This window comes from Ciconia boyciana, chromosome 15 (genome assembly GCF_034638445.1).
Source record: "Ciconia boyciana chromosome 15, ASM3463844v1, whole genome shotgun sequence".
NCBI classification, from domain to species: Eukaryota; Metazoa; Chordata; class Aves; order Ciconiiformes; family Ciconiidae; genus Ciconia; species Ciconia boyciana.
In genome coordinates, this window is record NC_132948.1 from 14,641,362 (window position 1) to 14,653,866 (window position 12,505).

A 12,505-nucleotide genomic window follows, 5' to 3' on the forward strand; every position below is an offset into this window, starting at 1 on the left:
TCAGTGGCTATTCCAAGATCTATTAAAACATCTGTGTGCACATGATCTCCCATTCTAGGGCTTGTGCAACATGTCTGGACTTTGTTCTTAGCAAATGTTGTCTAACATCTTCCTTTCGTTATCAGAAGGCTGAGGAATGAGTCTGTTTTCTTCCCAAGGACAAAGCAAAACTGCATTGAATGTTTTGCCTATCTGACATCATTAGTAATGCGTTTACCTTGCTTTTTGGGATCTTCTCTTCCTAAAATCACTTTTGAAGGTTATCATCACCTTTTGTCTTCAATTTAAAACCCTTGCTTTTGGTGGGTAATATTACTAGAAGAGAAATACCATAGTATACAGAGAGAATTTTCTTGGTTGAATTTCCTAATACGTTTTGAAACATCTCCTGCAGCTTTGGACAATTTAATATGTATATTAAATCTACTTTTGCTTTGAACATCACAGCTGTTGATATTAGCCTTTAATAGATGGTATCTGTATACATAGATGGCAGCAATGTTAAAGCTGTCAATTCCGATTGCCTCCTACATGGTGTTTAAAAGCATTGTGTAAACTCAGCCTAATTTAGTCCGTTGGCTCCAGCTGAACACAGCTCTCTCCTTGCTAAATGGATGCTTAGTCAATCGTACCTCTGTCCTGCTCAGAGTTACTTCCCTTACAGTGATCCTTTCGATATGGTCAGCTGCACTGGTGTTGGTAACACTTGATGCATCTGTTGTAAGAGTCCTGAGCTGATCTTTAGCATATCCATTTCTTTCCCATCACCCAAAAAATGTGCAAAATCAACTTCTCATTTGATGCATATTGGATGGCATTTTCTAACCGAGAATTCCAGGTCTGAATCACCTTAATGTGAAACTTGAAGCTACAAATCTTATTTAGTAACTTGCTCAGAGGCTTTCAGCTCTCTCATGGAGTATTTATTGGATGCTATTCCTTTAGACCTGTCGCTAAATTAAAGTGTAGTTAGGGCATCCGATTCTGGCTGAGCATTACAGCCAGTGCAGTAATTATTAGGTGCTGCCTTTTCGTTGATGGTGATTATGTCTGTCCCTTGTCCAGCTATGGTTTCATTGTCATCTCCCAGCTTTACGGGCTGCTTCTCTTCAGTCACCAAGTTGTGTGTGTGTCTTTTTTGTGCTTACAAGTGCCTTCATTTATTTATAAACACAGACTAAGGTGCCCCAAAAAGTTTATTTGCTTTCTCAGGGTTTTCTTCACTGAGGGAGTGTGGGGAGTCCTGACTTTTTTCTCTGGCAATTGCTTCTAGTCTGCCTTCGCAACAGGACCTGATAAATCGTCACTGGTGGTGGGCACTGTTTTGTTACGTGTTGTGCTGGTTTTGTGCTGTAGCCCATGAATCGCAAAATTGCGTGTTACCCCTTTATCGCCTTGCCTGCCTCCCCAGACAGCCCCAAGGGCCCGTAGGCGCCGTCTGCGTACCCTGTTGTGGAAGGCAGGTTCTAGCTAAATTAGTTAGGAGTGCTATTTACCCTTCACCAGTCAAAGTCTCACCCCTGCACGCACGCTAGCTAGCTGTAACCTAAGCAGGTCTACACTGACACAGTTTATCATTGACGTATGTCAAACCCAGATTTTCCCAGCTGTCTACTACCATCTGCCAAGTACGGCTGGGGGCATGCAGAGTGCAGTTTGCTATGCAGGCCTGATGGCAGCTGTAAAATCGAGCAGTTTTGCCTGCTTAAGCACCAGCTTTTTTCCAAAATAAGCATTAGCTCTTGCATGGCAGTGAGGCTCCCGATCCTGAGAGCGCAGGCCATCGTGGGGGAGCAGTGCCGGCTCTGCTCCGCGGCCGAGGCCACCTGCCAGCCGAGAAGCTGTGAAAAACCTTTGCGGTGGTTCCAGTGCATCAGTTGAGCTGCAGAAATGCCAACCCTCTGATGCTCCTTATGACCTCTCTGCACTGGCCACTAATGAAAAAGGCTTCTCCGGTCTCCAAGGGCACTGGCCCACTCTTTTGGCCACACCTCTCAAAAATCGTGAGATCAAACATAGTTTCTCTCTAGTTAGGTATTTAGAAAGGCAAAACAAGTCAGCTGGTATTCAGCAGGATCTGCATGGGCACTGCAGAAAGCCTCGGGCTGCCGTGCACCTCTGTGATCCTAGCATGAGAAGGGCTTTGCATCGCTAGTGGTACGTGCGGCAGTGTAGACAGAGATGCGAGACCGGATCCGGAGAAGCATCTCCCAGAGAGCTAAAGCTGAGCTCATTGTAGGAGATTACTCTGTCCAACAGGAGCGTCGTCTAGCACCTCTTCCAGAAACTGCAAAGCCAATAGACCGCACCAAATGAGCTCGGTTTTCGCTTGTTTCTAAAAGATGGACAATGACCCTCATGTCTAGTTGCAAGCGTTAGGATGCAAAGTTAGGTTACTAATGAGTAGTTAACGTTGCTCAAGTACCTGAGAAACTAACAATAGCTTTTGAGTATTTTGATTTTTCACTAATAATACTTTTTGTTACAGTAAGTTGTTGTACTTGCCTTCCTGTAGCAGCCGACTCTGACTGCTTCTAAGCACAGAAATCCTTTGCTAACCTTAATTCAACCTCTCTGCGTCCCAGAGAGAGGTAAAAATCAACCAACATGTTACAGACTGCTCAACTGCAATACAGGTTAAGTAACTTATCCAGAGGAAACAGGTAAGCCAGGATTAGAAACCAGAAGTCTGCATACCAGTAAAATGTATAAACTCTAAGCTTCTAAAAACCATACAACTTTCTGAATTAAAGTGTGTTGTTTTGTTTTTTTTTCTTTTTTTTTGTGAAAAAGGACTAATTTCCTTCTGAATCATAACTTAACACTGCTGATGTTTTCCTCTTCATCACAGTAAGTAAAAATGGACGTCATATTTAAAATGAGTTATCGCTAACATAACTGATCACAACATCCACAGCAGCACCACACAATTAGAAAAACTACTCTAATCTAACCTGATGCTACTGTCATTTTTTAAAATGAGTCCTTCTTCAATCATAAAATCCTCGGACCATAACATTACTTTCTACACCATATGTCCTTATTTAGAGGAGAAAAAAATGATTGCACCCTTAATTCAAAGGGAACGTTTCCCTCTGAGCCAGAACTCAATAAAATGTATCAAAAAAATTGTGGAAAAGGGCAAGCAAAGAAAATCAAATTGCAGCGTGTGAAACGATTTAAGGAGGGACCTGGGGAATACATAATCTCCAAACTGCCAAGTTAGAGCAAGTATAAAATATACAAACAAGCCTGATATTTTTCCCAGTTGATCTCATTATGAGGTATGCTTGGGATAGATAAATTTTGTTAGAATGCATTAAGGCTGGATTTTCAAGGAAACAAGTCAGAAGTAATGTGTTTAGCTGATTCCACCTTGTTTTGATACATGGGTCTTTTCAGGTTTAAAGTAGTACATTTTTAAAGCCAAATGGTTTGTTTTGTTTCAAGCATTAAAACCAGAGGCAACGGGGTGACTTTTTTCCCCCCTTCTGGAAAACAGACGTTTATAATTTCAGTGTGCTCTTTAATCATTGGGGTAGAGCTCTGTGCAGTATATTTCACTGCCACTTATTGTTGCCTGCTTAAAATACACTGAACTAGCCTTGAGTGCAATCCCTTAACAGACTGCTTCGTCCACAAATAGTACTTTTTCCAAGTCTCCAATATATTTTAATTAAATTGTCCATTTGTATTTATTAAGGCAGTTTACTGTCTCCTGCTGCAGAAAGCTGCTACTGCTGATAGTCTACCAAGAGAAACACGAGCTTATCTGGGAGTTGATAATAAAATGCAAGCATATGTTAGCAAAAAAGTCTTCCCAAAATATTGTTTAAGCATTATTTTCATGTTTGTTGGGAAGGGGACAGGCCATACAGTTAGTTTTGCTAAGCTTTTGGAACAGTTGCTCTTAACAATTCTTGTTAGCTGGGGGAAATCATAATCTTTGTCAGTATGAAATGTTGCCTGCAGAAGATTTTTCCTCCTTAGACTGACCCTATAGAAGCAGTTGAAAAAGGGTCCTTTGGCAGAGCAGATGATAAAGTCATTACACACTGATGAGATGTAAAGTGGCGTTCAGCAGCATTAGTTTAGATAGATGAGCATGATAAGGTGGATTCGTTCCTATCTCTGGTGATCTGAAAGCTTGGACCTAAACTCTGGGACTTGGACGCCTCTCAGCGGTACCTACTTATCTCCAAGTAGCTTGCACCAAAACAGATCTGCCATGAAGTCAATAAAATCCTAAATCTGAAGGTTGCGTTTGGTCTGTCCTTTCTCTCAAGACAAACGAAAGTTGATCTTCCAGAGCTCTAAAAAGGAATTAAACTTTTTTCTCAAGAAGTTAACGTGTTCCTGAAAGGAGGCAACTTGGGTCAGTGCTGCGTGGAGCTCTGTGCCCCTTCTGATCTGGAAGGGCTTCTTTGTTTTCGTGGGACCATTCCCTGCTCCCAAGTGTAGCACAAAGTAGGTGAGTGCCATTCCTGCTGGTGCCTGTCCACTGGTGGAGGGGACAGGATTAATAGACCCATCTGAGCCACCAGAACAGGCATCTCTGAGATGAATATTTTAATTACGTCTCTCCCCAAGGGCACTGCTTTCTGTCTTGCCTTCGGGACAGCACGGAGGGAGGTTGCTGGGAATTTCTTTTCCCACTGTGTGTGTCTGCAAGACCCATTTTGTAGAAATCAGACACAAACCCAAGCAACAGCAAGAGGCTTAAAATCAGACTGCTGTGACTTTAAGAGCGAGAAAAAAAAACTGTTAAGGAAGGAAAATAAAAATCCCACAGCCTGTTGTAGCAGCTGTAGCTTCAGATCGTGTGGAAAATGAAGGCAGATGATTCAATTTGGCCTGTGCCCCGAGTACATTTCCAAATGCTTCTGTGTGTGCGCAAGATAATGAACAAATATATTGAGATGGCACAAGATCAGTCCGAGTTTGCCGCTGCACAAGCCGTGGAGCTCCCAGTAGGAGCGCACTAGCTGTGCTGGGTTAATGGGGGTGAGGGTCGGGAAGCCCAGCACCTTTCAGAACAACTTAAGAAAAGAATTTGTCTCCTTTTGCCCCAGGCTCCCCGTGGCACTCAAACGGAGCTTGTGATAAATCGAAGTGTATTTATTAATAATGAGCGGGGGCAGCGTGCCCGTGATTTGAAAATAGGTGTGCCAAATAAAAATGTGCTTTCCTCTGACATCGGAAAAGCTTAAGTAAATGGAGAGCAGGCTGATCTATTACGATTAAAAAGCAGGGGCTGAGAGCCAGCGTCGTGGTAATGAAAAAGCCCTTTTAGGGAAGCAAGACCCCATTCTGCCCATTCATATATTCCTCCACCCCCGCCCCATAAGAAGAAATAGGGAGGGGGGAAGTTGGATGGGAGAGATGAAAAGGCAGCAGCAGTCCAGGATAGCAGAGCTGGACTTTAATGAGAGCTGGAGTTATTACCGGAATGAGTTATGATATTTAATCATACTACATGATGTCCAACAGCGCAAGGTTCATAATTCTTGGCTCCGAATGTGGCTTGGGACTGTCTGCAACCACCTGCAGCATGCAAATTGGTCGTGGCCTTACAAACCCTCTCTACCTTGCCCCCGGTCGTTCCCTGCCAAGCCAGCCCAGTCTGCAGCGCTGGCCTGCTCCCACGGAGCTGGAAACGGTGTCTTTCATGTTCTCAAACACAAATCTGTAGTTTCTGGTAAAAACTGAACCGTAGCTATTGCAGAGAGCCGGGATCGCCTACTGCCAGCTTTTCTCTGTGGTGTGCGGTGTTGCCAGGTGTGTTATTTATCTTGCAGAAGGCTGCGTTGGTCTGGTTTTTAAGCAGCCTTGGGTTTAATTAATGCTTTTGGAGAATCCTGTTAACTTCAGTAATGAAGTAGGCTCTGCTTGAGTAAAACTTATTTAAACATTTTGGCACATATTTAAACATTTTGGTGAATAGATACTGACATAAACGTCTTGCTGACTTAGGATTTGGATTAGGACAGGATTTGCCCTTTGGAAGAGATAAATTACCAAATAACCCCAGTCTTCTCCTCGTGCCTTTTTATTTTGTTCCAGCTTAGCTGTCCTGAAGTGACACAGTAGTCAACCTACACTTAAGAAGAGATTCCCTCCCGCCCCCCAAACCCTAGGAGACGAGGCAGAGGAGCACCTTTCCCAGACTCTCTCTCGCTGAGCTTTGGGCTTGGGGGTTATTTTGAGACTTCTTGCTTCTCGGATGACTCCTACAATATTTTGAGCAGACCTCAGGGCAATGTGATCAAACGTACTCAGATTTGGCCCACATACGCTGCTACCTGCTGTTTCCTGAGCTTCTCTGTCGGCTCTGCTAGGCTGGCTGGAAAACGCCGTCTGGCAGGGCCTGGGGAGGGGCCTTCGCTGCCGAGGAAGCAGGAGATAGCAGCGGGCTGCGTGCGGGCTTGCAGAGAGGCAAAGTCAACAAGCTGGAGAGGGGGCTCCTTCCTAAACGCTCCTTGTTTGTGATTTTAAAGCTTTTCTGGAGCAATGGTAGGGCAGCTTTATCCAAGTGGAAAGGCAGCTTCTCTCAGACGGCCCTCCCCTTCTCAAGCCTACGTTTAGACGGGTTATTTGGCTCCTCTACCTGAGGTATTTAATCATGGTGGCTGGTGTTGCTCCAGTGTCTGTGTAAGTCTCTGGCAATGTGTTGTGCAAGAGGACGTAGCGTGTTTTGCGTATGAATTTGGGGAGTTGCTTGTTTGTGTCTGTGCCGTGCTGAGGCGGCCATGACAGCCCCGGGCTAGGGCTGGGACTGGGACCCCACCTTGCCTCTGGCCCACAGGGCCTTTGCAGACTCCAAAAAAGTAATAACCTTTTCAAAGGGAGAGGAATCCTAGGTTTTATAGTAAAGCTCAATCGGGGAACATGGCCAGGAGGAATTTCTGCAACGCAAGCAAGAACACCCAGAGAAAATCAGTAGAAATCAAACAGCCAAGCCAGAAGCAACTTTGGGAAAGAAGCTTTTGACCAGTTTGCTAATACCCAGGTCTGCAGAGAGTGCCCGTGAAACCAATGCATCCATTTAGCAGAACAACTTGTCCTCCTAGTTGGGTCCTGCATGTGGCTCATTAGGGTAATTACTGATGAATTAAGGCAGCTTGGCTCAGCACTCGGGCAGCGGGTGTGCGGGCTCCCCTGCTGGCAGGCAGCAGGTGTAAATGAACAAGATCTGTCAAAAAGGCTGATGACCCTCTTAATTCACAGCAGCAAACTGGGGACAGAGGTAGTGCAGCAAGTTTAATAATTGATATTTACTTGGAAAGGTTAATGGCAGCAGTGATGCTTCTAATTTGCTTGCCCGTGCAAGACCTTGTCAGGTCAAATTGTCTCAATTTGTTACCATGGGTGTAGGTGTAGTTTTCCTTTAATGAAATTTGGAGAAAAGAAACAGGTGGTGTTGGGAGCTGACTGTAACTCAAGAAAAACAGCACAAGCTTGGAATCTGATAGCAGGTTGGGTGAGTCTGTGCTAACTTTAAACAGCTGGCAGTTTAGTCCTTTTGAATAATCCTGGTGAACGTTTGCGCTTGGGAAGGTGAAAGGATTTGGAACGGTGTAATTTATTTTTCCCTTAATTGCAGCTGTCTAGGAGTTGTTTAGGTCAAAAGTGTAATAAATTTGACAGGCTTTGATGTGTTCCTAGGTGGGAGCGGTAAGGTTATGGATCAGAAATCAGAAAGTTGCAGAATTCAATGGGTATTTCTATACTGTATTTAGGGAAATTGTAATTCTGACCTGTAATAGTTAAGTGGTTCCTATTTCAGGGAGAAACAAAGCACCTGCTGTGTCTGGAAGCTTTGAAATTGGTAGGTCAGATCCTTTACATCCAAGCATTTGAGAAGAGCTGGCTGGTGACTGGGAACCAGTGGAGCCGGGTTTTGATGTAAGTGTAGGAAGATCCAGATGATGTAAGAAAGCTGGTGTGCCAGTGTTTTCCAAAGGCTGTAATTAATGGGGTATTACCGTTTGTCCTATTGGCTTGGCATCAATCCTAGGCAAGATAATGGGATAGCTGAAATCATAATTGGTTAATAAAGACCTAAAAAAGAATAAAATAAGTGAATGACAATCATTTTATGTATTTAGAAAAAAAATCTTGTCAAATGTACTTAATTATATGTGAGATTAAGAATTTGATGGATAATGGCCACAGTATTGGTGTAGTATAGTTAGATGTCTGTGCTTGGTGCTGTTGACCTTTTTATTAAGGAAACAGACAATGTGGATTGAACATGATGAATTTCAAGTGGATTATTTCCTGCCTTTATACCTGATGCTGGTAGTCGCAAATGCAGGCTCACTGTTGGTTGGCAATGCTTCTAGCAGATCCCAGCAGGGATTACCTCTCATTGCTGTGTTCTTTGAACATTTTGACGTAGGAGCAAAGATGAAAGGTCGGTCTTGGTAAAAGTTTGCAGGTGGGCAGCATATTGGAAAGCTGGTTTACAATGAATGAGACAGGACACTGATGCTGAGAGCGGTGGTTGTTTGATGAGGTGGCCGTGAGCAAATTTGCGTTTCTAACATTTTGATGTGGCTAAGTCTAAAAGTCTTATCCTGAGGAAGAAAGTATATTGATGAGGTTTAAGGTGGCAGAAAGGCATGCAGAGTAAGGACTTTAATCAGAAATCTACTGTTGCTTGAACATGAGTGTGATGCTTCCTCTGTATTCTTCTAAACAAGCCCATACAGGGCTGTATACTCCAGACTGGATGAGTACTGGAGCTCGTTCTGCATATAGTATCTTGAATATTGTATTAAGATATTAATAGGCTGCGGGGCACTTAGCTGGCAGCGATACCGAGCGTCCATGGGAGTGTAGCGATCGGTGTGCTCCTGGGGCTCAGGTTTCAGTGCCCGCACTGTGGCAGCGTGCCCACCGAGCACGGTTCCTCGTGCTGCAGTGGCAGGGCTGCTTGAACGCGCTGGGCTTATATCAGAGCACCATGAGCAAGCCCTGCCAGCTACTGAGGCTGCAATGAAATAGGACAGAAAGAAACAAGGGGATTTTATTGCCATTAAAAGTACCAATTTGTACAAGCCGACATTTTAAATAGTGTAATTTAAATGGAACCAAACTGATATGAATAGAACCTATTAATAAATTAAACACTTCTTTCCACCCAATATTTCACAAGGGAATTAGCAGAATAATTTGTTAGTAAATGAGCCCAGGAATGAAGCTGTGAATGACATATCTATCCTATCCTTCTCCTCCCCCTGTAACACTCTTCGCAGATGTAAGCGGAAAGTTGCTGTGATTTCAAACATTGGTGCCTCTCACTTATGTACAAACACAAGCACAGCTTCAAGCGAAGGAAGAAGGATGATTTAGTGCTTAGAGAACCAGCCTCGGCTGTAAGAGTTAATCATGCTCTACTTCAAATTTTGTGCATTATCTCAAGCAAGTTGTTTCACGCCAGTGTCCGTCACGGTATTTAGGCACCTGGCCGTCATGCCAGTACCAACCTCTCAGTGCAGTCACTGGGGGTGGCCTCAAGGCACGTCAGTGGACTGGGAACTGGAGACCTGGCCGCTGGGTCAGCGGTGGTCCCACAGCAAGCCGCAGTACTGAAACACCAGTGTCGCAGTTGAAGTTTGCTGGTAGCAGAGAGTGAAGGGGGTTTGTCTGTCCGCTTCCCTCTTGCATCAGGTCCTAGGACTTTGGCACAGCCTTGCCTGCTTCCAGGAGTGCTGAAAGCACCCATTCCCTCACGTGTTAGCGAAGGACACACGTGGTCAAGCACAACTTCAGGGAAGCCCGATGTGTTCAAAAGCATCCTTTCCACGGTGCCGTGGGCGTAGGAGTGAAACATTGACTAAACCGCTGTCGGCAACCTCGGGAACAGGTGGCAGAGCAGTGCTTGAAAATCTCCTTTTTCCCCCTCCTTCTTCTCCCTCTAGATGAAGGTCCCTACAAGCAGAAGTGGCAGAAATAGCGAGGAAGACAGCATCAGGGAGGCCACAAGCTCTCAGCGGAGCAGCTCAAGGGACCGTCTCAGTGATGTAAGTACCATTCAGGAGAAAGCATCGCTTCATTGCAGCAATTCCCGCTGCTGACATGGCTTTTCATAAATCTTGCTGAACAAATGTTGGCATCCAGAGGTCACTGTGTAATAACTTTTTTTTATGTCATGATTGAGTGTTATGGCATAAGTGGTTGAGCTGCCTTGCAAACACTATAATCATGGTGCAAATAATATGATAAGCGAAAGATCGGAGATGGGAAAACAAAATGGAATTGTTATTCCTCGGGGAAAAATGGCTTGATGTTTTGTTTTGTTTTCTCAAAGAAGTTGTGTTAAAAAGCTTTTTACAGTATCTTTGGGTTTAGCTACTGCACGTAATCACGTAGTTTGGGTGCAAAGTCAGTTCATCTAATTTTATGTTTCCTGTCTCCAAGATATGAAAGGTTTTTGGGGGAAAGCTGTCTTTCTCTCAGGAAATTCAATGGTAGGTTGAGTGAAATGTTATGATAAAACAAAAGCAAACGGTGCCTTAGTGTGTAAACACACAAATGGGCTTTTGAGTCACCAAGAAATCAATGGCAGTGCTGGGATAATTTTATATGAAGGCTTTTTGTGTTAGCAATTAGCATTTCGCCTTCATTAAAACATGATTTTTTACTAATTAGGACCTTTCCCGTTAGGAGAGATTTAAATGAAGAACAATAATCAAACGCTGGCACGAGCATGTCTGAAATATTAAATTTGCCATTTCAATGGCAAGCCACAGAAATCCCAGAGCGAGTGGTTTTCATGTTGAGTTCTATTAATGTAAAATATGCTTCATAACTAAAACCTGTCACAGAAAACGGCTCACACCAGCTAAATTCAATTGGACAGTTAATTTAGCTTTAAAATTGAAAACACTACCTCCGCTTCAGGATGCAAAAGGAAGAGGGGGGGGAAGCCTTTGATAAGTGTAATGTATTTGCTATTAAGGCTTTCAGAGCCCATTCTACAGGAGGAGAAGGGAGAAAAAGGGGAAAAAATGGCTCCCACAAATGTGTTTAAAAGCTGAAAGTATTTATTAAAAATGTCAGCAGAAAAGTGCTTTTGGCAGATTAAAGCGAGATTCAGCTTGACAGCTCTGACAGGGAAATGTGACGGGGGAAAATTCTCTCTACATGTTTGGAGTGTGCATGGGGCGCTGTAAACAGCCGACGCAGTGGGAGGAAGAGAAAAATAACGTATCCTGTGATCTGCTTCCAGGATTGCGAACCCACGTGCCGCGGTGGGGAAAGTCGGCGAGGGGGGGGCCCTTTGGACAAATCCCCTTGCTGTGGGGCGTCTTTGACTGTGTTATTAGTCAATAATGATCGTAATTTTATATATACATATGTTTGTGCGATTCTCTCCTTCCCCTCCCCTTGGCCACTCTTGACAGGTATGTGAGCAGGCCTGGTAGCATTGCTGTACCATAATGTGGGGCCGCAGGAGAGGAATAACATATTCAGACTTAGCGATTAGCTTAGGTCAAAGCGTTAAGTGGTCTTGGAGACTTTTCTTGTTAAGCCGATGCACTTCTAGTTTTTTCTGCTCCTTTCCCTTTGCCCCCAAAGTTGCAGGCTGAGCCTGCAGGAATTGAGTCTGAGTTCCCAATTCCTGCAAAATCTTCAAAGCTAGTTCAGCAGCCAGTGAAATTCAGTGGGAAAGAGGCACTCAGTTCTTTTTTAGTCAATGGGGACATTTGGGCAGTGCCTGAAGGCTGGGGCACACTTCAGAGCGTTGCTGAAGCTGCTCTCGTGACCTGGCGACCCATTGCAAATGAGAATTTTTCAAATTAGTAATTAAACAGTTTGAAAAGTAAGGTTCATGAATTACAGAATGCTCCTTGTTCATTATTTGACGAGTGCAATTTAGCTTTAATTACGTATAACGTTTCCTCGCGTACTAGTAAATGTTCTGCAGTCTATTTAGTGACTGTCAGAAAGTCTTAGAAAGTCCCGCGGGTGCAGTCGGTTGGTTTTCCCAATTTGTGTGCAAAGCAATAAGGTGGCAGACTTTTTCTTTTCGTAGGGAGGGAGCAGGGAAGGGGAGTGAAGAAGACGACATGCTACTGAGTGTCGATTCCTGCAGGATTTTCTGTCCAGCCGTGCCTGGTCCCTGTATGGCTCTGAAGCCGTACTTCCCAGCATGCTGTTTAAATAGATGGTGTGCAGCTGAACTGATGCAACCCCTTATGTGTGGCACTGAGGATTAAAAAGCCACAGGGCAGTAAGGGCATAAAGGGAAGGCAGGGACGGTTTTTCCGTGTGGTTAGCGGTTACAAATGGAGGCTCTAGCACACGGCTGTGCTGGGGTGGCCGCCTGGCCTTGCAGACGGACGCTCTGCGGCAGGAGGCACCTGGGCTGTTTCTCGCTCTCCCCCAAGTAGCTCTCCTGCTGTTTCTTGGTGCATTTGGCCTTCAGGACTGTTTTTCATGCTGCCTTTCCCTCCCATCTCTTTCCCCATTAACTTGGGTGAACAATGGAGTAAAT

At 44.4% G+C, this 12,505-nt stretch overlaps 1 protein-coding gene across 18 annotated transcripts in view; it reads left to right on the forward strand.

Moving 5' to 3' along the window:
* Positions 1-12,505, forward strand: part of FBRSL1 (fibrosin like 1) — a 555,468-nt gene that overhangs the window by 235,586 nt on the left and 307,377 nt on the right. For 16 of the 18 annotated variants that reach the window (XM_072879771.1, XM_072879790.1, XM_072879783.1 and 13 more), the window contains exon 3: positions 9,927-10,028. The exons of the other annotated variants lie outside the window; for them this stretch is intronic. In XM_072879771.1, the coding sequence (XP_072735872.1) occupies positions 9,927-10,028 (102 nt within the window). The remainder of the gene's footprint in view (positions 1-9,926; positions 10,029-12,505) is intronic. 18 annotated transcript variants of the gene reach the window in all.